This window comes from Panthera uncia, chromosome D1 (genome assembly GCF_023721935.1).
Source record: "Panthera uncia isolate 11264 chromosome D1, Puncia_PCG_1.0, whole genome shotgun sequence".
In the NCBI taxonomy this organism is placed as follows: domain Eukaryota; kingdom Metazoa; phylum Chordata; class Mammalia; order Carnivora; family Felidae; genus Panthera; species Panthera uncia.
The window spans coordinates 68893078-68920050 of record NC_064808.1 but is presented as its reverse complement, the minus strand read 5'-3'; the positions used below and the strand labels follow the sequence as shown (position 1 = coordinate 68920050).

Below are 26973 nucleotides of genomic sequence, written 5' to 3'. Positions count from 1 at the left end.
GAATGCCTCCCTAACACAGCATTTGCAATTTCATAACTGACATTTCACTTATGAGGAAAACAATACCATATCCAGTATTAATGAGCTTGAAGGAGGAAATGAAATTTGATAATCAACAGGAAAATGAGTGGTAGTTTTTCCTTCCATTGTGTTAAATACTGTGGCCCAGTTATATTATTCCTGTGCTCTCCACACATATTCTTTATTTATTCTGTTAGCGACCATATTAATGAGTATTGCCACCCAAGTAATTATCACAATGAGAACTGGATGCTTTTCCTATTTAAATTGGGTTTGCGTGGAAGAGGTTATTTGAGGACTTATTTCTGTGTGACCTCATAATATTTTGGAATACTGTAGTATGGAATTTGCCACTGAAAATTTGGCTGTGAGACTATAAAAAATATGAAAAGGAAGTTTTAAATCTTCTGCTAACAAGCACATCTCCACACTTACTTACTAAATACTTTGTCTTCTGCTGTTCTGTTGCTGTAAAAGTAAATGATTAGAATTTTCTAGGACAAATAAGTCAGGATAAAGGGCATTTTTCATTCAGATAGGACAGATATGATGAGTAGTAAGTAATTCAATTCAAAACTTGAAGAGAAGGCACAAGGCTAGACTTTAGGGCAACAACTATAATTAATAGATAAAGGAGGCAGATTAATGTTCATTTAAAAAGGTATTTGAATCACACAGCCATTCTTAGACTTTGCTATTGTCATTATGTGAATTACTTGATTAATTAATGAGAGAAATATGCATTGATTACCATGTCAGACAATAGAATAAATGCTAGGAATATGAAGATAAAGATACAGTCCCTTATCAATAACTTAAGATGTACTGAAAACATTTAGAATGTTAATATTGTTGTGTTTCTAAATATCAAAAATAGTTCTTCATGATCAATCTATATTTTTATAATCTAATTATAATACATAGGGTTTAGACTAAGCTACTGTAAGATTAAAAGCACCAAAGACACAGTGAATTCATCAAGGTGGTACATTTTTCTCTCTCTAATATAGGAGTTTGTTCAATCTTGACTAGCAGGGATTTTGCTCCAAGGGGATCATTCAGGGAAACAATTTCTCCTACTGTGTTGTGCAACTTTCCTCCAGAGTGTGGTCCTCTTGATAAAAAAACAGTTCGCTGACCCATCTTTGTTCCAGTGCTATAAAAGGGGAAACAGAGAGGAAGTGAAATGTAAGCAATTCCTATGTAATGGATGTGACTAGAAGGTTTAACACATTACTTCTGCTAACATCCAGTTGTCCAGAACTTAGTCACCTCTCTCTTACCTTAAAGGTAGGTCAGGAAATGCAGTTTCTTACTGGAGGTTCTATGCTTAGAGAAACTCTGGGGGTTCTATTATTAGTAGACTAGGGCAGAATGAATATACATGGACACTTAGCAATTTCTGTCATACTTTTCCCTTTTAGCTACCTATGTATGTATCCTCATCTTTCCTCAAAAATACAGTCAAACCTTCTACAAGGGAGCTGCCTAAAATCCTTTCTAGTAATCCTATCTAATGCAGTTGAAAATCCAGGATCATAGCATAATAGTCTTCACTATTCAGTCTGAAAGTGGTCTTATGGTCTGGTAACCCATCAACTAAACACAAGTTGTAAGTCTTTCCCAATTCCAATATACAATGGTAGAGTAGGAAAAGGGCTTCCCCCCAGTTGTGTTATCCTGAGAAGGACACATTGCCTATGGAAATTTCGAGTCACGAATATATACAATGGAATATTAATCAACCATAAAAAGGAACAAAATTCTGACATTACGCAATAACATGGATGAATATTGAAGACATTATGCTGAGTGAAATAAGCCAGACACAAAAAAGGGGACAAATACTGTAATATTCTACTTATATGAAGCACCTAGAAGAGTCAAATTCACAGAGAAAGAAAGAAAGCAGAATAGTGGTTACGAGGGGACAGGGTGGGATGGGAAGTTGTTGTTTCATTGGTACAGAATTTCAGTTTGGGAAGGTGAAAAAGTTCTGGAGATGGATGGTTGGTGATGGTAGCACAATAATGTGAATGTCATGAATGCCTCTGAAGCGCATACTTAAAAAATGGTTAAAATGGTAAATTTTATGTTATCTATATTTACCACAATTGTTTTTTTAATTCAAGAAAGAAATTTAAAAAAACACCCTTTGAGAAATGTAAGGAATGTAAATCTCAGTACTTTTCAGCTAAATTCAAATGTGAAATTCTTCCAGGCAGGAACTGTGAAAGCTTACTGCTGGTGGAGGAAGTTTCTTGGTCACCCTGCCCTAAAGTATCTCCCTTGTTCATTATTCTCTTAGGCTTTTGTTATGAGTGTTTGGGAGGTTTCTCCTGTCCACCATCCATATCAGTGAAGGCAAGAAAGAGTGCTCTCCTTGAGGCAGCTTCAGGAAACTACGCATTGGGTTAGAGATTTAATAATCATAGGCTCTTGAACACTAGACTTGTGATTTCTTGGGTAACAAATTTCCTCAATACCTTAGTAGTATTCTTGTCTTTTTGCTTCTAGTCAGTTCCACGTGCAATAGCCACATTCAAAGACCTCTTTTGGATAAATTTCCACAGAGCCTTTAGTCACTCATCTTTAATTTATTTTCTCCACTGCTCATCTCTCTTCCCCTTAACTTACTATTGGCTACCTTACTGCCATTTGAAACTGAAGTCTTGGGAAGCTGGCTGGGAAGCCGGTAATCTTTAACTGATCTTTGCCCCTCAGCTGGCTCTGACCACAATGTTATATCATGCTCTTTGGGGAATGGAAGCACTTGACTTTCCCAACCTTCTAGGGCTTCAAGTCAATGGCATTTTAATCCATTAAATTGCATTCACAGACAGATAGGCTCCACATTCGCAGAGCTATATTCCTTTCCATCTCTATATGCGAATGGGTCATTTTTGTCTAACTTTACCTCATGCCTCTTCTAGCACTTGGCTAAAAATTCCAAGTAGCAGCCAGTTCTCAAAGTTGTTTTTTTTACCCGATTCTCCAAAGCTACAGGCTTGGTAGCAATGTGGTCTGTTTCCAAGTTAGCATATATTTTCAAGCAGCAAACACCTTTCTAGCCTGACTATGGTCCTCTCTACCTGCAACACAACTTGCTAAATGAATGTCACATATTTTGATTTTTATGATGACGGTATTTCATTTCCAGGAGCCAGTTTCTATAATAATAGAGTACAAGCTCAACAGATATAACCTAAAATATAGCCCCTGAAATAAAGCAGAATTTTTATTTCTTTCCCTTACAACAATCAAGAAGTGAGCTCTATAGAGGGGAAGTTATAACTCACCTGCAAAGTTATCTAGGTTCTTAGTATCTTATTTCTTCATTACCATTCATTGTCCTTACCTTCATGTTTGAAGCATATTTCCAGGCTGCGTGACAGGCAAAAAAGAAAGTGGAATGCAAGCAATTTCCTTTGTAGTAGGGATGTACACATCCCTTCTGCTCACATGGCATTTGTAGAAACATAGTCAGTGCCTACTCCTGACTGCCAGAGAGGCTAGGGCATGTAACAGCCAGCTGGACAGCTATGATTCAGCTGAACCTCTGGGTGATTTATTACTAAAATGAAGAAGAGGTATATAATAGGGGAAGATTTGCAAACTCTGCCACTCCAATGAAATCCCACTGATATGGAAACAAATATGGGTAGCAAATAATTACATCACAGTGTAACGTCTGAGCCTATCTAAGTTTGAACTAAAGAATTTGAAAGATTAGAGGAGGCACAGTGCTTCCTTTGGTAGGAATCTGATTCAAAAGGGGCTCCAACTAAAGAATTGAGGAAACTTTGAAGAAAAGGGGAAGAGGAATCAAGAATGCAAAGCTTTTCTCCAAAAGTTTCAATTGTAGAATATGAAGCTGGAACTCTAAGTTGTAAGATCATTCCAGTTTCTTTTAAACCTTTGATCCCATACAGTATATTTTTTCAAGATCAGTTAGGCTACCCATACATTTAAGTTGCTCTGTTGGTCTAAGTGAGTCAATATGAGAGCATGGGAATAAAAACAATACTTCAAAATCTCCAGTCTCAACTTTTTGGAGAGTGGAAAAAAAAAAAAAGTTTTACCTGAAGGTTAAATTCCATGAAAATGGAGGAGGAGATAGACAAGGAAAAGTGAATTTCTTTTCTTTTATGTTCTTGAACTTATTTCCCATCAATTCTAATGTTAAACCTTTGGCACATTCTGGGAAATTAGAATAAGATTGGTGAGTGCTGACTTCTTATTTTGAAAATATCCTTAACTGTTCTTGTGTGCTAGGCTTTCATTCGTTCACTCATTCATGCAATATTTTGTGAGCAACTAGTATGTGCCAGGTTTTAAATAATGAAGAAGATTTTTCTGTTCTCAAAGTGCTCACATCTAGTTGAAAAAACGACAACCTAGGAAATGCATCAGTAAATGCATCTTGATAACTTCTTGGAGAGAGGGCTGCACACAGGGTGAGCCTGTGTTTCTGATCCAGCTGGGAAGAATCCATGTGGGCCCTAAGAGGGAAGCATACTTGTTGTGAGTTTGGAGACTAACTGAGTACCACTAGGTAGGGTGTGCCAGGAAGCAAAAATAACATGCACACATGGATGAAGATGGGGGAAAACAGGATAATATATTTGGGGAAGCTAAATAATTAAAGAAGTTCAGAATACCATGTCCGTGTAGAAAAGGAAAAGTCAGTGTGTAAATATTATGGTAAGAGAAGCTGGGAAATCTATTCTCCTCCTGGCATTCATCTCTTTAACCCAAAATAATCACTGGGCACTTAGTCATGTTCTAGGCCCTGGGAAATGAGAATGAACAAAAACATTACCTTTGGGGAGTTCACATTTTATAACAGAGATGGACATGAATCAAGTAAACTCATGAATGAATATATAAATGCAAGCTTTCAGGTTGTGCAAAGGCTCAGTGGTAGTGAGGGATGTTGGTGAATTTTAAGAGCAGAGAGAAGGGTTTCAGCTTCCTCTCTATAAGTGGAAGTTATGATGTTCTCTAAAGCTTTTTCTTATTCAGATGTTTTTGTGACTCTAACATGCGTATCATTTAACATAGATTCTAACAGCTATGACTTCAGATTTTTATGATATGTTCAGAAAGTGATGCGATTCTGGGAAAGAAGTCCAAACTTACTTCCTTAATAGTTCAAAGCTATTTGAGGATGTGAGCAGAAATATGGAAGCAGGTGTTAAGAATATCTTTTGGCACTCTGGGACACTTCTATTTAAAACTTTAAAAACAATAAAATAACACAAACATCCAGGAATTATTCTGTTAATGGCTATGTTTAGGGAATGCCATGCAATAAAAAGGCCAAATAATATCATAAACAATAGATGAGACAGTCTTTTGAGAATATGCACCATCTGGGGAGTATAAAAGCCCACTGGTAAATCCCTGTACACCTCAGATGACTGGGTGACTTGCCAATCATAGCTCCACTTGGAGTCTGAAATATTAGCTCAGAACTCATGGAAACCCTAGTCCATGGTGTCCAGGAAGGAACAGGGTATCGGCTTCTGGAATCTACTCCTTAATGTCTTGGTGATTGTGATATTGTGATTTATGATATGAAATGTATATTTGGTCTTTGTTCCCATTTCTGGCACAGAGCTTCTAAAACCTTTGGAATTTCCAAAGAGAGGGATAAAAGATATAAAAGTATCTTTTGTTATATTAAGGAGGTGAATTTTGGAAAGTACCTAAGGATGAGGGCTGGTTGCCTAAGGAGCCAACCATGTGATTAGAAGGTGGGAATTTTCAGTCCCAACCTCCTTCCATCCCCCTACCCCAACCCTGAAAGGTAGGGGAGAGGAAGTGGAAGTTGAATGGATCACCAATGGCCAATCGTGGTGATTGGGTTAATCAGTCATGTGTATGTAACGAGGCCTTCAAAAAACTCAAAAGGACAAAGTGTAGAGTTTCTGGCTTGGTAAACATGGGGTGCTAGGAAAGTGGCACCCCTGGAGAGAGCATGGAGGCTCTACACTCTTCCACATTCCTTTCCTTATGGATCTCTTCCATCTGGCTGTTCCTGAGTTATATCATTTTATGATAAACCAGTGATCCAGTTAGTAAAGTGTTTCTCTGAGTTCTGTGAGCTGTTCTAGCTAAATAATTGAACCTGAGAAGGGGGTGGTGGGAACCTCTGGTCAGAAGTACAGGTAACAACCTGAGCATGAGACTGCCATCTGAAGTAGGGTACAGAGTAGGGACAGTCTTTTAAGACTGTGTCCTTAACCTGTGTAATCTGATGCTATCTCTACATACATAGTGTCAGAATTGCGTTGAATTGCAGGACACGCAGCTGGTGTCTGGAGAATTGCTTGTTGGTATGAGGAAACTCCCCTCCTTCTCACTCTCCGCACATTGGAACTGGGTCCAGAAACAAAAGAGTGACCTTGGGCAAGCTAGTTACTGTTCATGTGCCTCAGTTCCCTCATGTATAAAATGAGGGTGAAGATAAGAATGTCTCTACCCATCTTATAGAAAAGATTTGAGGCTCAAGTAATGAAAAATAATCCGAGGAGAGAGGAGGAGAAGGAAAGAGAGAGAAAGGGAGGGAGAGAGAGAGAGAGAGAGAGGGAGAATATAATGAGTTTCTGTGGAAGCTAAAGGTATTCAAAATTTCTTACAATTTTTATTTATTTTTGGTAGAAATGAATTTTCTTTAATAAATATGGAAGTGCATGATATTCTTTTTTTAAAAAAAATTTTTTTAATGTTTATTTATTTTGGAGACAGAGAGAGATAGCGCATGAGTGGGGGAGGGACAGAGAGAGAGAGGGAGACACAGAATCAGAAGCAGGCTCTACGCTGAGCTGTCAGCACAGAGCCCGACATGGGGCTCGAACTCACAAACTGTGAGGTCATGACCTGAGTCCAAGTCAGTCACTCAACCGACTGAGCCACCCAGGCACCCCAGGAAGTGCATGATGTTCTTGTTTATTTTTCATTTTAGAAGTTATCCTTTGCAGCAAAATTTGGATGGTCTGTGTTGGTTTCATTTTTTTTTTTTTTTTTTTTTTTCTGTTGGAAATTTTGTCGGTCTATGAAATCTGGAAGTTTAGAAAACTGTTCTATATAGGGCAATTCCAAACAAAAATTTATTATTATTCAGTTGTATTCAATGAAACTATGTCCCTGAGACCCTTGGCAAGAAAGAGCCCCTCAGGAAACCAGTGAGAAATTCACAAGTCTGGGGACAAGTTCCAGACAGTGACTCATTGTCATTTCTATACAAAAACAAGTGTAAACCATCATCTGATTCAGTTATTTTGGAATGTCTACTGTGCACTCACACAGCTAGGTCAGTTCTTTGAGAAATACTGAAGAAGCTAAAGAGGTTCTTACTCCCTCAAAGATACTTTGTTGGAAAATAAGGCTTACAAAGTAGTTTGCTTTCTCTTTAATGTCAGTTACTCCCACCTCTGGGATTCTCTGTCCACTCTGTCAGTAACGCTGGCATCCTAGGACAGATTTCCTATTTTCCTCTTTTCTGTTCATAAGAAAAACACACAGGCTCTTTTCATCTTGAGTTTAATGCTTATCACTCCTGATAATCAGATATGGGTTAACAAAAATAGTAAATCCAATCAAGCCAGGAAGGGGCATGGTTCCTGACTTCTTGATTTCTTGCTAACTAGTAGGAGTCTCAAATTTTACTTCTTTCTTAAAACTTTTTTTTCATGTTTATTTAGAGACACAGAGCACGAGCAGGGGAGGTGCAGAGAGAGAGGGAGACAGAATCCAAAGCAGGCTCCAGCCTCTGAGCTGTCAGCACGAGCCCGATGCAGGGCTAGAACACACAAACCATGAAATCATGACCAGAGCTGAAATTGGGTTCTTAACCTACCGCCACCTAGGCACCCCTCAACTTTTATTTCTTAAGGTGAATTTCCTACTACAAGCCTGACATATCTACTAGGGAAATAAAATTAACACATGTTAATTTTGGTGTTATAGCAGGGTGAAAAATGACCACCAAAATATATCAGATTCTAATCCCAGAAACCTGTAAACCTGTAAATGATACTTTAGAAGGAAAAGGGGAAAAATGGTTTTACAGATGTGATTAAGTTAAGGATCTTGAAATGGGGAGATTACTTCAGAGGGGGGCCAGACCCTAAATCCCTAAATATAATCAGGCATCCCTAGAAGAGAGAGGCAGGAGTGATTTGACACATACACAGAAGGCCAGTGCCCGTGGAGGTGGAGAGTGGAGTGGTATGGCCAGAAGGCAAGGTATGCCAGCTGTCACCAGACTGGGGAAGAGGCAAGGAACACATTCTCCCTTAGACTCTCAGGAAGGAGTGTGGCCCTGTCAACACCTTGATTTTGAACTAATAGTCTGATTTCAGACTTCTGGCTCCCAGACTTGTGGGAGAATACATTCCTGTTGTTTTAAACCATTGATTTTTTTTTTTTTAATAAAGCTTATTTATTTATTTTGAGAGATACAGAAATAGCACCAGCAGGGTAGGGGCAGAGAAAGGGAGAGAGAGAATCCCGAGCAGGCTCTACACTGTCAGTGCAGAGCCCAATAGGGGGATCACACTTATGAACCGTGAGATCGTGACCTGAGCCAAAACCAAGACTTGGGAGATTAACAGACTGAGCCACCCAGGCACCCCTAAGCCACTGAACTTTGATAATTTGTTACTGCAGCCCCAAGAAACAAATCAAGTGCCAGCTTGTCTCGATTGCATATCTTATGGTTTGTGGTTTAGGTGACACCTATATTAAGGGGCTCTTGATCTATTGTTTGTCCTTACTGGTAATTAACTACCAAGCAGAGCAGAGACTTTTTTTCCATTACCAGAAAGTGACACTGGAGACACTGGAGTTTGAGACAGGCACAGAAAGAAGGAGAATATACTTAACTACTATTCACTCTGTAAGGTCCTGCTGTGTTTTTTGTTTTTGTTTTTTTAATGTTTATTTATTTTTGAGAGAGAGAGAGCAAGCCAGTGAATGAGCAGGGGGAGGGCACAGATCAAGGGAGACAAGAACCTGAAATAGACTCCAGGCTCTGAGCTGTCAGCACAGACCCTGATGTAGGGGCTCAAACCTGGGAACAGCAAGATCATGACCTGAGCCAAAGTTGGACACTTAACTGAATGAGCCACCCAGGCACCGCTAGAATTAAATGAATATGTGGAAAATGCGGTAGTGATTATGGGAACGGAGTATATGAGCGCACAGGAGTGGGGGGCGGTGGCTAGGAAAAGTTTCCTGGCAAAGACATGCTTCTGAGCTGACACATAAAGGAGTGAACAAAGAAAGCAGGCCAGAGGGGTAAACTCTGATCAGTTTTTTTCCCCATGGATTTCATACTCTGAAGGACACTGTCTACCTTAGCCAGTATTTATTAAGTAATAAATAATAGATCAAAAACATCTCTAACTGCCAAACAGAGATTATAATCAGCATAGGATGGTCACTACTATTTTATTATTATTTAAGCCAAAAATAAAGGTATTTGTCATTTGATTTTTTTCCTGTGAAGTCTTTTCCTGGCAAAAATGTGATTTGTTTTTTCTTCCTCCCTTCCTTCCTTCCTTCCTTCCTTCTTTCCTTCCCTCCCTCCCTCCCTCTTTCCTTCCTTCCTTCCTTCCTCCCTCCCTCCCTCTCTCTCTTTCTTTCTTTCTTTCTTTCTTTCTTTCTTTCTTTCTTCCTTTCTTTTACTATGATTTTTGGAATGCTGATATAGCAACAGAATTCCTCATTACTTTCAAGGACAGGCTTTCCTATCCTTGGTAAAGACAGTAACTACTTCACTAAACAATCTGGCCTAGGGAAAATGGTATTGAAAAGAATTGCATTAATGAGAGTTCCTGCATGACAGAGTAATAGCTCTGTCCCCTGAGGATAGCTTGCAGTATTGTTTCCCTGTAAGGCGACACACCCAGTCAGAACCTGGGCCCCTTCTACAGAGCTCATGCGAGATAATAGTGATCAATGTAATAATCAACACTTGTATGGCATTCTGTTGTTTTACAGAAGGATTTCACAAACGGGTCTGGTTATGGGTTGTTAGAACTGGAAACAAATCCTGTTTTCCCATCTCAAATCCTGTTATGCTATTCTGCTTTTTGATTTTTCTATCTTTATTTTAATGTTCTTATTCTTTCGGTTAACATAATATTTTTCCAGATTTATTGAGATATAATTGACATAGAACATTATATAAGCTTAAAGTGTTCATTATGTTCATTTGGTATTAAATATGTTGATTTGATACTTATGGGTTGTGAAATGATTACCATTGTAGCTTAGCTAACACCTCCATCACCTCATGTAGTTCGTTCTTTCTCTCTCTCTTTTTCTTTCTCTTTCTTTCTTTCTTTCTTTCTTTCTTTCTTTCTTTTTTGAGAAAGAGGAAGGCAGAAGGAGAGAGAGAATCTTAAGCAGGCTCCATGCTCAACACAGAGCTGAACACAAGGCTCAATCTCACTATTGTGAGATCATGATCTGAACTGAAATCAAGACCTGGACATTTAACTGACTGAGCCACCCAGGCACCCCTCTCGTATCTTTTTTGTGGTGAGAACATTTAAGATCTACTCTCTTAGACACTTTCAAGTATATATTACAATATTGTTACCTATAATCATTGTGCTATATATTACACCTCCAGAACTTATTCATTATATAAGTGGAAGTTTATACTCTTTAACTAACATCTGCCTATTTCTCCCACCCTCTCAGGCAAGGGTAATCTCTTTAAGTTTCAGCTTCTTTATCTTTAAAGTAGGGGCACTGACATCCACTTGGAGAACTATGGAGTGAATTAAGTGAGATTTTGAATATGAAATACCAAGGACAGTGGCTGACAAGTAGTAGGTACATAGCAAGAGCTGGGTCCATTATTTTTGTTTGTTTTTTCCCCCCTAGAAGTAGCTGATCTGTAAAAAAAAAAAAAAAAAATGGTCTTTGACCATCAACAAGGTGAAAAGACAACCTATGGAATCAGAACAAATGTTTGCAAAACATATATCCGATAAGTGGTTAATATCCAATATATATAAAGAACCCATACAACTCGATAGCAAAACCAAAAGCAAAAACAAAACAAACAGAAAACCTAAACAATTAAAAAATAGGCAAAGGTCCTGAAAAGACCTTTCTCCAAAGAAGATATATGAAAGATCACAGGTATATGCAAAGATGCTCAACATCACTAGTTTTTGGGGAAATGCAAATTAAAATCACAATGACATATCATCCCCTACTTATTAGAATGGCCATCATCAAAAAGACAAGGCATAGATGTGGAGAAAAGGGAACCTTGTGCGCTGTTGGTGGATGATAAATTGGTATAGCAACTATGGAAAGAGTACAGAGGATCTTCCAAAAAATTAAAGATAGGACTGCTATACGATCCAGCAATGCCACCTTTGGAAATATATCCAGAGAAAATGAAAACACTAACTGGAAAAGGTATCTGCACCCTGGTGTCATGGCAACATTATTTACAGTAGCCAACACATGGAAATGACCTAAGTGTGAATGGATGGATGAATGGACAAAGAAGTTGTCTTTATTTTAATGTTCTTATTCTTTCAGTTAACATAATAATATGTACAACAATATAGTTGTACATCTATATACAATGGAATATTATTCAGATATTAAAAAAAAGGAAACCCTGCCATTTGTGACAACATGGATGGACCTTGAGGACACTATGCTACATGAAATAAGGCAGAGAAAGACAAATACTATATGATCTCACTTATCTTTTTTAAAAAAATTTTAATGTTTATTTATTTTCTGAAAAAGAGAGAGGGACAGAGCACAAGTGGGGGAGCACCAGAGAGAGAGACATGCACAGAATCCGAAGCAGGCTCCAGGCTCTGAGCTGTTAGCTTAGAGCCTGACACGGGGCTCAAATTCACAGACCTCGAGATCATGACCTGAGCCGAAGTCGGACACTCAACCGATTGAGCCACCCAGATGCCCCATATGATCTCACTTATAAGGGGAATTAGAGAAAAAACAACAACAACAACAACTCAGAAAACTAGATCAGACTTGTGGTTACCAGAAGCAGAGGGTCAGAGGAGAGGGGATTAGAGGAAGGTGGTCAAAAGTACAAACTTCCAGTGATGAGATAAATAAATATTAGAGACATAACATACAACATGATGACCATAGCTGACACTGTTATAGGATATATAGGAGTTAAGAGAGTAAATCCTAGGAGTTCTCATCACAAGAAAACCCCCCCCCCTTTCCTTTTTCTTTCTTTTCATTTTATTTTATTCGTATTATTCTTTATTTTCATTTTATTTTATTCATATATTTCTATATGACATGATGGATGTTAGCTGATCCTATTATTGTAATCATTTCACAATATGTAAATCAAACCATCTTATTGTATGCCTTAAACTTCTACAGTGATGTGTGTCAATTTCTCAATAAAATGGGGGAAAAAAGAACTAGATCAATTAAGTCAAGAAAAATTGCCTTTTATTTTACTATTCTTCAATTGCTTCATTCTTCTCCACTCATGGCAAGAACCAAAACGGTTTTCTGGACCTTCTATACCTCGCATCCATTGAACTTATGGCTCTGGGATGGTTACTTAGGGTGTAATTTGAGGAGTACCAGCGTGTCCCAGAATTTGACTTTCCCCAGTGGTGACTCTCCTTGGGTTCTTTGTGTGGTATTTTTTGGGTCCTTTAGATATTACATGGTCAATATGAGTTTATAAACATGGGTTTATTCAATAATAAATTCAATAAGTAATAAATAATAAATTCAATATGAAATTATAAATAACATGCTTCTTATCCCCGGAAAGATTTAAAGCAGTTTTCAGGATTTGATATTGCATGAAACAGGAAAGTCCTTTATCAATGGAAAATGACAGACTATTAGAAAGTTGTCTGCAAGAAATGTAACCCACACTTGATAGGGATTAATTCAAATTCTGAACTGAGGGTTGCAGTCATTAATCAGTTCATGAAATTAGTGAGGGAAGTACATTGCTGTAGTAAGAGAAGAAATTTCAGTTTCAATTACATATTAAGGCATGTGTTTTAAAATGAATTTTGTTTTTAAAAAAAAGCTTAAAAGACATGAAATTAGGCTACTAGTGGTTTACCTTTTCTACCACTTGTTAGTTGTTAAAGTTTGGAAAGTCCTGATTTCATAAACTTTTGTTGAACACTTACTGTGTATCCGACATTCTTCTATGTGAATGATTTTTTTTTCTTTCCTAATATTGATAATTTGCGGTGTGCGAAAGGTAGGTAGCCTGTGTCAATGTCATACTCTCCCCACCCTTCACCAGGCCTCTGGCACAACTTTGAGAGGATTCCTATTACTAAACAGACTCTGATACTAGGTAATAAGACGCACATTTCTAAACAGAGTGAATCGGAGCTTCCCTAAAGCCCCTGAGAATGACGTCATCTTTAACCATTAAACCGCCGGGCTCTTTTTTATTCAAAATTTTCTTAAAAGCTTCCCAAGAATGTGGGTTGGGGTAGGGGTGAGGGACTGCGAAGAGGGAGGCAGAGGGAAGCTTTAGGTGAAGGTTGTGAAGGGGCCTTCGTTGGGGTTGGGATGCGTTCCTGAGGTTGGGCGGGAGAAGGGGGATGTTAGTACACAAAAGGCTATTTCCGGCTCAAATTTCGTTCCCGAGCGTCTTTGAGTGGAACTTTTTTGGGGAAAACGACCCGTGCCTATGAGCTAGGTGCGTGCGAGCGTACGAAGGGGCGGCGGGGTGCCCAGGGTACGGCTATCACTCCCCACATCGTGGTCGGTCTCCGCGAGCCTGCGGGGGGCGCCTCCCAGTCCCCAGCCGGGACATCCTGAACGGCGGCAGCCACAACAACAGGCTCGCCCGCAGACAAAGGGACCGGCGCGGCGGTGCAGACTCGCGCAGCCGGGCGGCGGGGCCGGGGAGCGCGCGCTCCGAGCGCGGGGCCGGGGCCGCCGAGCGCGCAGCGCAGACCCCGCGCGGGCCGCAGCCGCGGCGCCCGGAAGACCCGGCTCCGGGGCGCAGACCCCGCCCGGGCTGGCTCGGCGCCGGCCTCCGCTTCCACTCAGTCTTTGACCCTCCGTCCCCACCCGGCTCCCCCCCCCCCGCAGGCCGCACAACTGTAACCGCTGTCCCGGCCGCCGCCGCTCCTTCGCGGCCCGGCGGCCGGAGAGCGCAGCGCGGCGGGGCCGGCGGCATGGCTGTGTCCTGGAGGAGCTGGCTGGCCAACGAAGGGGTTAAACACCTCTGCCTGGTAGGATGGCGGGCAAGGCTCTCTCCCTGCGTTTTGTCTGTCGTGCTGCAACCTTGATTCATTCTCTGAGCGTGCGCGGGTGGGAAGTTGGAAGTTTTGCCTCTAATTCCAACATTCTGAACTAACAAAACTTTTCGCTGTTAATACCTGGAGATAATAACGACACCCTCCCCTCACCCCTACTCCAAGTGCATGGGAACTTTCCTGCACACTGTTGGGAGAGCAGATGTGGAGGAAGAGAGATCACTTTTAGTGAACACAAGTTTTTCTTAACCCTTTAAACTTCTTTCCCCCTTTGCTCTTTTCCCGGATTGTTTCTGTTTGGTGTTGCATTTTAACAACATGCCATGCTCGGGACTGGGTGATGTCACTAATTTCTTAGTCTCGTTTTGTGCTGCAGGAGATATTTGCAGATGGTTTAGGAGACCTGCTTGCAACCCAGAATGCTTAATCTCAGGTGCAGGGACTGAGTGAGGTCAGATTTGTTTTCCTCTGAGTGGTCTTCAGCTTGCTGGTTAATTAAGAATGCTTTCTGCAATTACTAATCCAGCTTCCACTGAAAGTATTGTGTCCAACGAATGCACGTGAGGTTTACACTTATCAGGTAACGTTTATTTTTAATTTTTTTTTTCTCTCTCTTTCTTTGTGTGATCTAGTTTGTCTGGCTCTCCCTGAATGTTTTGCTTTTCTGGAAAACCTTCCTGCTGTATAACCAAGGGCAAGAGTATCACTACCTCCACCAGATGTTAGGGGTAAGTGGGACTTGGGTGACCTGGTAGAATGTGTTTAAGGCGGGAAGACATTGCTACAAGGCTTGGTCAATTTTTCCATCTATTAAAGAAACATTGGTTGTTCACTTCAGAAAGGTTTGTCATTCTCTAAAGCGGTCAGGTTTTCCTGAAGCATTATTTACACTCGTCTATGTTAAAATGATCAACTCTTTTAAGAACCAAAAGATAACTATCTGCTGAAGTCAAAGGAATGAACCTGCAATACCAGGCTAGTAGTACCTGAGAGAAGTTGCTACATCTTGCCAGCTGCCGAGTGCCTTGAAGGATCTGCTTCACCATCAGGACCAGCCAATGACGGGCTTGTAGTTTTTACCAGTCAAGCCTTCAGCCTGCCCATAAGCTTATCCGGAGGATTTCTGCACTGTTTCCTTTTACTGCCAGTTCTCACAAAGTCTGTGTCCAATGCAGTTATTAATTTCTGGGCATTTCTCAACGTCTTACCCTAGGTTTCTGGTTGATTATGGTTGCAGGGTTCTGGTCTAATATGAGAATGATTTTGTGCAGAACTTCACTCTGATTTATCTCATGTTGATATTCTTTCCTCTATTCCATGACATTTCTGATCTCATTATTTCCACTCCCTTTCTCCTTGACTCCTTAACGAAAGACAGAGGCACTGAGGACTTCTTACTTTGTATTAGGAGATAGCATTTTCTAAGCAACAAGCAAAAAGTATAAAATGTATTGAAAAATTTTGGGATGTCTGAAAAGGTAGATTTTGTCTTTCCTTTTCATTGGGCAAGAGAACCCATTGTGAGTAATAGATCCATGGTTTTCTTTTCCATAGTTTAATGATTATTTAAAATTGCTATCAGCTCACATGAATTTGGTGGAAGCAGCTTTCCAACTCCTGCTTTACATTTACAGATCTTATTTATCTTTAAGCCACAGCTCTGAGAGTAGTGTGCTTGGTACGTGCTAAGACTGCAATAAATTGCGGCTGAATTAGTTAGCGGGTATTTTTATATAACAGAATACTATTTTTCATTATCTATTGATCACACAATGGATATTTTTAAGTTTAACACCTATTTTTTTAAGAGTTTTTTTTTGTTGTTGTTGTTGTTGTTGTTGTTGTTTTTTTTTTTTTTTAGAGCTGTTTAAGGTTCACAGTAAAACTGAGAGTAAGGTACAGAGATTTCCCATATGCTCCCTTACCCCCACGCATGCATAGCCTCCCCCATTATCAGCATCCCCAACCAGGGCGATAACATGTTATAATTGATGAACCTAACCGACATGTCATAATCATTGCTCATCTCTGATTTTAACTAATGGGTTAAGAATAATAGTCTCAAAGATTAAACTCATTGGTAACTCTTAAATCTGAAATTTTCTTTCATTTTTCATCCAACCAACCTTCCATTTAACCAGCAAACTGTTGTGAAACCTGCACTTTTCAAATGGGTACATACAGAGTAAGACCTTGCCCCTGGCCTCAAGTTGCTTATAGTCTAATGGAAAATCAAACAAGTAAATACTTATAATTGAAGAAACAGCTTAAGAAAAATTTTCTCTAATAGACATATGAAGGTCTGCTGACTTATCTTTTTAATTTTTTTTCCCCCTAGAAAGTCCCCCTTAGGTGTGAATTAGTGAACACGAGATTTTTCAGTAGGAGATAGCTGGCCTATTATGTAACTATATGAATAACTTGGAGAAAACTCTAAAGAGTTATGATGGTAAATTTTGCTATCAAAAGTGGTACATTTTCACCAGGAGATATTTGTATTAAAATAAAATCTAAGAATAGACAAGTTGGAAGCCACAACTGAGTATTGGATCTCACTCTATGACATTTGTATAAGCTAAAATAATAACTTACTTACAAATTATGTTGGAAACCGAGTTAATTTTTCTGAGCTTGGATGCGGTGTGATAACCTCAAATTTATTTTTGTTGACAAGTCAGATATGGTGAAGAATATACACATACACACACATATAACTCAACTAATAAAAAAAAACAAAAACAATGCTATGTGTGTTTTGCCTCTCTCTACTTCCATCTTACATTAGTGCTTTTGTTTGAATAATATGACAGGCTAGTGAGGTACGATGCTGAGGCCTGCAGACCAGCTGGCACACAGGAAAGGCTCAATAAATATTCATCGGATGAATAAAGAAAAAAATGATAAAAGGACTAAATGGAAAACTATGAGTGAAAAATACAAGAAACAGATTAAAGAAGAGAGAGGTCGTTGTAAATTAGTTTTTTTTTTAATTTTTAATTTTTTAAAATATGTTTTAAAATGTTTGCTTATTTTTGAGAGAGAGACAGAGCATGATCAGGGGAGGGGCAGACAGAGAGGGAGACACAGAATCTGAAGCAGGCTCCAGGCTCTGAGCTGTCAGCACAGAACCCAATGCTGGGCTTGAACCCTTGAACCCTAGAACCAAGAGGTCATGACCTGAGCCAAAGTAGGACGCTTAACCGACTGAGCTACTCAGGTGCCCTGTAAATTAGGTTTTATGAAAACATAAGAATGATCGTATCATAGTGAGCTGACCCTTAAGCCATCCTGTCAGGAGTCAACATTGTACGAAAAGTCACCATGGGGAAGGATGGTTTTTCTTCTTGGCATCCTGCTGAAATGTGAAAGATGACTTCCAAACTTCTCACTTTTCAGTAATCACCTATTGAGTTTTCCAGGCATTAATTTATCTAAATCATTTTGGAATATTTTCAGTCTATATTACTCTACTTTTTAGTGAAAAGGGAACTCTATAATTTAACTATTTGCTTTATGAAGGAGGATTTAATTTTATTTGTCCTAAGCTTATCTTTCCTAATCTTTTGATTATTATGGTATTACTTCACAGTATAAGAATTTGCAGGCATTTTTCAAATCACAAAGAAAATAGAGTATAACAATAAGATATAATTAATTTTTAAATAAATATTTCTGGCTCCCATATTTTACATGTTTAATAACTATGCTTCATTATTATCAACTTAAGGTCACAGATAGAGTGTCTTTTGGGCCTACTAAACACTCATAAGAACAAGGTCCCACTGTGATGAATTTTAGAAAGCCTGAAAAGAACATAGTAAGTATTCCGATATTATTAAGTGTCTTTAAGGTGAATCCTAGGTTCATAAAAATCATGATGGTATTCCTGGAAATGAATTTGCTTCCACTAGAAGACACAAATGGAAAAAGTACCTCCAGTTGTTGAATATTTTGATAATAACATTGAGTATAAAGGTTGCTGTTACTCATCTTTAAAAGTAAGGTAATAATAAAGTTGCACTAGTATTAGGGGAAGGAAGGGTCCACAGAATATAGCCCATTTGCAAGAAGGCATAGATACTGAGAAGTAGTTAATTCTTAGTAGGTTGAGATCTCTGCCTTCTACTGAAAAACAACTATTCAACTGTTTCTTTATTACTATGATATAGCAGGCACTTTACAAATGTTTTTGTTTATGCGAGGAAACTATTCTTCCCATTTTACACATAGGAAAATGTAGGCTGAGGAAGCTGGCGACTTGTTCAGTGTCGGAGCTAGGATGTGAATACAGTCCTGCCTGGCCTTTTTTGCTTTTTGCTCATGCTACACAGATTTTCTAAATCACTTCACTGGCTCATCTCTGATACTTATGCCACTGGTTACTGTTACTCACCATCATTGCTGCCCAGTAGAAATGTAGTATGAGTCATATGCAATTAAAAATTTTCTATAGCCCACTAGAAAAGTAAAAAGCAGTGGCATTAAATTTAATAATTTATTTTATTTTAAATAATAATAATATCCAAAGTATTGTAATAGATTGAAGTATTCAACATGTAGTCAGTATTTTTTTTTTAAATTTTTTTTTTTCAACGTTTTTTTAAATTTATTTTTGGGACAGAGAGAGACAGAGCATGAACGGGGGAGGGGCAGAGAGAGAGGGAGACACAGAATCGGAAACAGGCTCCAGGCTCCGAGCCGTCAGCCCAGAGCCTGACGCGGGGCTCGAACTCACGGACCGCGAGATCGTGACCTGGCTGAAGTCGGACGCTTAACCGACTGCGCCACCCAGGCGCCCCTGTAGTCAGTATTTTTAAAAATATTCATGAGAGGGGCGCCTGGGTGGCTTGGTCGGTTAAGCGTCCGACTTCGGCTCAGGTCATGATCTCACGGTCCGTGAGTTCGAGCCCTGCGTCGGGCTCTGTGCTGACAGCTCAGAGCCTGGAGCCTGCTTCAGATTCTGTGTCTCCCTCTCTCTCTGCTCCTCCCCTGTTCATGCTCTGTCTCTCTCTGTCTCAAAAATAAATAAACGTTAAAAAAAATTAAAAAAAAATATTCATGAGATATTCTATATGCTGTTGCCTACTCTTTGAAATATAGTATGCATTTTACACTTGTGCACATGAAAATTCAGTCACCAAATTTTCCTCAGAAATACTTGACCTGTGTTTAGATTTTGTAAAATTCTACAAATCAAAAAGTGAATGAATCCACATACCCACGTTGTTCCAAACTTATTTAAACATTTTCTGATAACACAAAGGAGTGTCAGCTCTTAATTAATTAATTAATTAATGTGTACAGTTTATTTATTTTGAAAGAGAGAGAGAGAGAAAGAGAGCCTACCGTGGGTGGGGGAGGAACAGAGAGAGAGAATCCTAACCTGGCTCCACGCTGTCAGCCCAGAGGTGAGGCCAACGCAGGGCTGGAACTCATGGACCATGAGATCATGACCTGAGCCAAAGTCAAGAGTTGGATGCTTAACGAACTGAGCCACCCAGGCTCCCCTCAGCTTTAAGTTTAAATTTTAAAAAAATTAATAAACCTAAAAACTGTTTCTTGGTAGGTGGGCCTACATACACTTCAAATGCTCAGTAACTCCCTGCAGTGAGTGGCTCCATCTTGGACAGTGTGAGTGTAGACTGTGGGGGAAAATATTCCTACTTTCATGGTCATATGCATGTATCATTTTGTTTTACAGCAAACAGCTGGCCACTAACCAGCCCAATAAAAAGACATTGGGATGTGGGTAGTTTTCTTGCTCTCTGTCTCCAAAACAGGAGTTGATATTGGATGGGAAGTTGTGGACCCTAGTTATTGGTGTGTAACTATAAACAGATCTCTTACTTCTCTCTAAATATCAGAACTTTTTGGTGGTGGGAACCTTTGAGAATGAAGGTAAAATCATTTAATTCTCAGAACCAGTGTACCCATTTTTTTATTTTTTTATTTTTAAAAAGTTGGGTGATTGTTCAGACCAGAATTAACGATTAAAACAATTGCATAAGAATTGATAGAAAAAAGAAGATCTAAACTGATGGAAGATAAAATAACATTGAGGTTAATGTATCTTAAGGAGTTTTCATCATGACTGTTCTTTCCCAGGCTGGTCTGACCCAGACCTGGAGGCAGCATGGTCACGGCTGGTTTATGCCTGAGTTAATGTGCTAATCAGACTGTGTACTTCTTAGGAGATGTTTAATTATGACATGCTGTGAGTTTTGGAATCTTAAAATTAAGCTATGAAGAAATGAAAGTCTTTTGAGGGAAGCAAAACAAACAACACACACACATACATACGCACAAACTCACACACAACCAAACAATAACCCCCTCCTACTTCCCATAACAACCTTTTAAATAAAGGAGTACTTTGATTTTTTAAGATGACATCTATTTTTGATTTATTTATTTTCAAGGAATGGAAAATGTGATTGCTTGTACTTTACTAGAAAGTCCTAATGTGTTGTGACCGACTCATAACTTTAGTTTCCTAGATTTTTTGAAATGTTGGAGTTCAACTCAAAATATTACCCATAGAAGCCTTCATACTCAAGTTCACCTGTTTCTGAGTTATATTTCTGACATTTAATAATTAACAGATATAATTTAAATGATAAGAACATGTTAATTTGAAAAGAGAATGTGTTTTATGGTACCAGATTCAATGTGTCTTCATTTTATATCTTTTTCCTCCTAAACTAACATTTGTTTAATGACTATTTAATTTCATCTCAGTTATTCTCATGGTGCCATAATGAGAAATTTAATTTTGTTGCTTTGTCACACAGTTATTATGTTATTTTTTTAAAGTATTTTATTTTTAAGTAATCTCTACACACAGCATGGAGCTTGAACTTACAACCCTGAGATCAAGAGTTGTAGGTTCTACTGATGGAGCCAGCCAGGTGCCCCTCACAATTATTATTTTAGATCTGCTGCATGGTCATGAAGATCTTCTCTTTTTTTTTTAAACCCCCCCCCCCCCCCAAATGTTTATGTATTTAATTTGAAAGAGAGAGAGAGAGGGGCAGAGCACAAGCCGGGGAGGGGCAGAGACAGAGGGAGGCAGAGAATCCCAAGCAAGCTCTAGGCTATCAGCACAGAGCCCAAAGTGGGGCTCGATCTCACAAACAGTGAGGTCATGACCTGAGCCAAAATCAAGAGTTGGACGCTTAAGCGACTGAGCCAGGTGCCCCTCATTTTTTAAACTTTGATTGAGATATGTATGTTAATTGGAAGAGAGCTGTGAGCACTGAGATTTTTTTCTAGTCTTGGTGATGATCTTTCTTTGGTCAATCATTATCGTCTCAAAAGTCCTAGAAGTTCTATCATAATTAACTATTTTCTGAGACAGAAATCTGATGCCATGTGAATTTGTTAAGGTCAAAGATTAGAGTCTCTGTACAAATGGACCCAGGATTTTAAGTTGGTATTGGTTTCATAGCTGGCCCAGGTGGCTTTAGTTCTGTTGAGAAGGAGTATATACCATCTATTATTTTCTAGAAAAGGCTTGATCATTAATTCTTTCCATTTATTGCACAAAATATAAAAGTTACTACCTAGATTTGCCCAGGTATGCATTGTGGTTTCAATCCAGGAGATATTTTTAACTGAATGGTTGTTTGTGTTTTTTGTTTGTTTCTAGCACTCTATTATTTGAAAATGATTTACTTCCTCTTTATAAACAGGTGAAGTGACTTACATTTCATTGATGCGATCATATTCTTTTTTTTTTTTTTTTTTTCATATTTTATGCGATCATATTCTTAAACTGTTTTTGGTAGATAGAGACTTGTAGAATTTTAGAATTGGAAGTAAGCTTTGGTATCTTAGATTTCTTCCTCATTTTCTCAATCAGAAAAATGCAGTTAAAGTGATTTGCTCATCATCACCCACTGAATGAGTGGCTTGGTCACTTTTCTGGTCCATTAATCCTCTCGGTCCAATATTCAGTCCGTTAAGTTGACAATACATATGCACAAATTAAACACCACACTGTATAGACCACTAGCTTTCCATCTTAAGTGAACTGATATTTAGATGTTTAGCAATTTAAGAAGTCAAGGAAAATTACTGATTTACCCTCAAGATAACATTATTTTCAGCATTATAGTTGTTTTAGATTTGTCTCAGACAAATAATTAAGGTATTATGAAACTTATTTTTATTTCAATTATTTCTGTTTTCATAATATTCATAAGACTTTTAGCAATGTTTAACTTCCTTATTATATACATCTGAATGCCCTCTGTATAATTTTCTTTTATCAATACTATCCAAAACAGTATAGAATTGGGAGGTGAAATTAATTTCAGAGATTTTCAAATCTTTCTTCATTTTGTTATTAATAATATTAGTAACATTAATAGCAGATTACATTCATTGAAGACTGTCTTGATAGCAGGTTTTAGTCTAATAGCTTTGTATGGACTAATTTGTTTAATCTTTCTATACATCCTGTGGGTATACTTTTTTTTAATGTTTATTTATTTTGAGAGAGAGAACAAGAGAGCATGAGCAGGGGAGGGGAAGAGAGAGAGGGAGAGAGAAACCCAAGTAGGCCCCACACTGCCACTGCAGAATCCAGCATGAGGCTCAAACTCATGAACAAACCATGAGATCATGACTTGAACTGAAATCAGGAGTCGGACACTTAACTGGCTGAGCCACCCAGGCACCCTAAAGAGTAGATATTTTTAATTTTTCAGCTGAGAAACTGAATTAGGGAAATTCTGTAACTTGTTACTGAGTGACAGAGGTGGGACTTCAACCCAAACATCCTGGTTCCAGAACTTATATTACTATTTTTTTTTTTAACGTTCACTTATTTATTTTTGAGAGAGAGAGAAAGAGAAAGAGCAAGCGAGGAAGGAGCAGAAAGAAAGGGAGAGAGAGAATCCCAAGTGGGCTCTGCACTGCCAGCCCAGAGCGCGTTGTGGGGCTTGATCTCATGAACCCTAAGACCATGACCTGAGCTGAAATCAGGAGTCGGAAGCTTAACTGACTGAGCCACGCAGGCGCCCCAGTATCCACAATTTAATGGAACTGTGTGATGTGACTGTAATTGAGCAATGTGGTAAAAGACCTTGTGAGAAGTAGTTTCTTTAGTGTTTTGGCAGAGTGGGACTAGAGAAAAAGTAGATTAAGGAGGAGATGGACTTTGCATGAGCAGTAGAATGTTTACGATTTTAAAAATTGGAAACTTGAATTTGACATTGATGCCTATCTATGGATAAATGAATCAAACACAAGTTCTATGGGGAACTTGCTTTAAATTACATGCTTTAATGGTTTTCATGAACTAGGAAATTGTTAAAGGTCTCCAGACGCATATCAAGGATATCAGAGTTAAAGGCAAGAAGAGATGAGTGATGTACACAAAGTGAAAGTATTTTATAACCTGAAATTAAAAAAAAAAACAAGTAGGCACTTCAGCGCTAAGATAAATCTAAGAAATGATTTTTGGTGAATGCCTTTCTGACTATATTCCTTTTTCCTGTGATAGGATTATCAAATAGCTGATTTCAAAGTGCAAGTAATTTCATTTCATGTGATCTTCAAAAGCTCAGGTGCATAGGAAGGGTATGAAATGGTAGTGATCCAAACAAGTTTCTTTTTTCTCCATGCTACACTTTTGATTCTCTTTGCTAACTTCCTCCCCCACGCCCCAAATGCTCTGCCTTGTGCCTTCTAATTAGCATCTTACCTGAGTAACTGGCTGTCACCTTACCTTGAATGAGGACATTGGTTTCCAGGCTGGTGAGGGTGCCCCAAGAGAATTGTGGAACAAGAAAAGAAGAACCACCTCTTGAGAATATGTTGAAACAGGGTGATAAGAGTACTTTTACCTCTCACTGATTTCCCTTGGCCAAGTTGCTTTTGAGAAGTTACTTTGGGCCTTTAAGCTTTGTTAATTCTCTTAGTCTGAAAAGCATGGACCCAAAAACACATTTGTAAAGTGCTTTGAGTCACGCAAACAAAGGTGAAGAATACTTTTTTCTTTCTCTCTCTCCCCCCCGCCCCACCCGCCCTTATAGCTCAGACTATCGAAAGGCAAAACTAACAAAGTTTCATCAGTGGTCTATATTAATGGATTCCAGTTGAAAAAAGAAATGACTCATATTAAGCCACAAGAATGCAGAGCTTCAATATGAATGTTCTTCTTCACTTGAGAACTAGCCTTTGCTGTTGGGCATTGTCTGTATCCCATTTGTTACCTCCCATGGAATTTTTCTGTAGGGCTGGGGCTTGGCTTGGACTGTGTAGAACCCATCACTGAATTATTCATTTTGATCTTGCACATTTTATAAAATGTAAGAGAGGGGGAATGAGTCAAATGAACATCTTAGAAGAGCTTATACTTACAATGGGTCTATAAGTTTACTTAATTTTGCTTTGCCTGAAGAAAACTAGTCTTGTACTTGTTTTAAAGCTTGAACATGTCATTCTTTTTTTTTTTTTTTTTTTTTTTTTTTTTTAATGTTTAGTTTTGAGAGAGAGAGCAAATAAGCAGGGGAGGGGAAGAGAGAGAAGGAGACACAGAATCCGAAGCAGCCTCCAGGCTCTGAGCTGTCAGCACAGAGCCCAATGTGGGGCTTGAACTCATGAACTATGAGATCATGACCTGAGTCGAAGTTGGATGCTCAACCAACTGAGCCACCCAGATGCCCCTTGAACATGTTGTTCTTAAAGAAGACAATATATCTTGTTAAACCCACAGATTTTAGATATATGAAATTTAATTTGTTAAAGTCTTATATGACATGTGTTCTAATTCTTGTTAAAACCAAGTGTCTGTGATCACCTTTTCCTCAGCATGGACTATTAGTTTAAATTTCAAATATAGTAATACCTGTGAAGATTCCAAAATACCAATGGAAACAATATAATGTAATGAAAAGAACATGGATTTTGTAGACAAACTGACCAAGTTTGTCATGACTTTGCCTTTTAAGAAATGTGTTTTTAAGTAATATATTGAAATAGTTTCAAACATAAGAAAAGCTTATGTTTCCTCAATTTTAAATTGAGAATTATAATATTAAGTTGAACTACATAAAAATTCCAGTATTAAAATGTTCTGTCTTACAAAAATGGCAGTTTAACATAGTTTAACCTAATACCTCTTGTAGGGTTTTGTTTTGTGTTTTGTGGAGAGGATTGAGTAGGATGAGGAAGAAATGAGTATGAGGCCTTCAAAAAGCATGACTCCCCGGAGCTCCTGAGTGGCTTAGTCAGTTAAGTGTCCACCTTTGGATCAGGTCATGATGTCACAGTTTGTGGGTTCGAGCCCCCATCAGGCTGTCTGCTGTCAGTATGGAGCCTGCTTGAGATCCTCTGTCCCCATCTCTCTTTGCTCCTCCCCCACTGGTTCTCTCTCTCTCTCTCTCTCTGTCTCTCAAAAATAAATAAATAAACTTAGAAAAAGGAGTATGACTTCCCTTTCTGGGAAGTTGTAGTAGACAATGCTGGAATCATTTCTTTCAGGCTACATTTTGAAGTTAAAAATGTTTTGATGTTGAAATCTGTTTATAAATGGTTGCTAATGACTAAAAATTTCCAGCACTGAAGAGAAATTAACTCAACTCATTTCATACAATGTATACCTTCTGAATTATTTAAAGAGATTTTGCAGGTGGCAGTATGTTTTTCTTTATTTATTTTGAGAGGTGGGGGATCATGGGCAGGGGAGGGTCAGAGAGGGAGAGAGAGAATCCCAAGGAGGCTCCGCAGTGAAGAGTCCCATAAGGGGCTTGAACTGATGAACCATGAGATCATGACCTGAGCCAAAATCAAGAGTTATATGCTTAACTGACTGAGCCACCCAGGTGCCCTGTTTATCTTTTCTATAATTCATTCCACTCAATCCACCTATCTTTTACATGTTCTCTCCTAGATTAATTCATTTCCTATTCTTCTAAGTCTGATGTTGTATGTGTTATCATTGTTTCTTTTCCCGTAACTGTTTTTTTAATACAACTGTTTTTTATTTTAATTTTTTTTAATGTTTACTTATTTTTGAGAGAGACAGAGACAGAATGTGAATGGGTTGGGGGCAGAGAGAGAGGGAGACACAGAATCTGAAGCAGGCTCCAGGCTCTGAGCTGTCAGCACAGAGCCCGACATGGGGCTCGAACTCACGAGCTGTGAGATCACGACCTGAGCCGAAGTCGGTCACTCAACCGACTGAACCACCCAGGAGCCCCTTACCATAACTGTTTATATGACTTTTTGTTTGTTTGTTTGTTTAAATGGTTAATATTATGGGCAACACAGAAGAAAAAAGCCATGGGAATACAGAAATTAAATAATACTTAAAATATTTGCTGCTTTCATCCCTTTAGTCATCCAGTAACCTTTAGATTTCTCACTGCAAACCAGTAAATACAACTGAGTGTCCATTTTTAGAAGTCCCCCATGTTTGACATCACCTCCACCTTCATCTTAATCTCACTAAAAACCATATTAACAAGTATATAGAAAGACCCTACGGTGTGTTACAATTTGAACAGGTTAGTTGTCCTTCAGTTTTGTGATATTTAATGTTGAGACCCATTTAAGTTGTAGTAGTGGTAAAGAATCAGTAACTGTTCTCATGCCCTCCCATGATCCCAGTAGTTCTTCTGTTCATTAACTGGAACCCCCCATCCCTTGCCAGCTGTAATGT

At 38.7% G+C, this 26973-nt stretch overlaps 1 protein-coding gene across 1 annotated transcript in view; it reads left to right on the top strand.

Moving 5' to 3' along the window:
• Positions 1-14141: 14141 nt before the first annotated feature.
• NOX4 (NADPH oxidase 4) overlaps positions 14142-26973 on the top strand; it is a 167445-nt gene continuing 154613 nt past the window's right edge. Inside the window, exons 1-2 of the mRNA XM_049653262.1 lie at positions 14142-14279; positions 14936-15031. Coding sequence (XP_049509219.1) covers positions 14223-14279; positions 14936-15031 — 153 coding nt within the window. The 5' untranslated portion in view covers positions 14142-14222. The remainder of the gene's footprint in view (positions 14280-14935; positions 15032-26973) is intronic.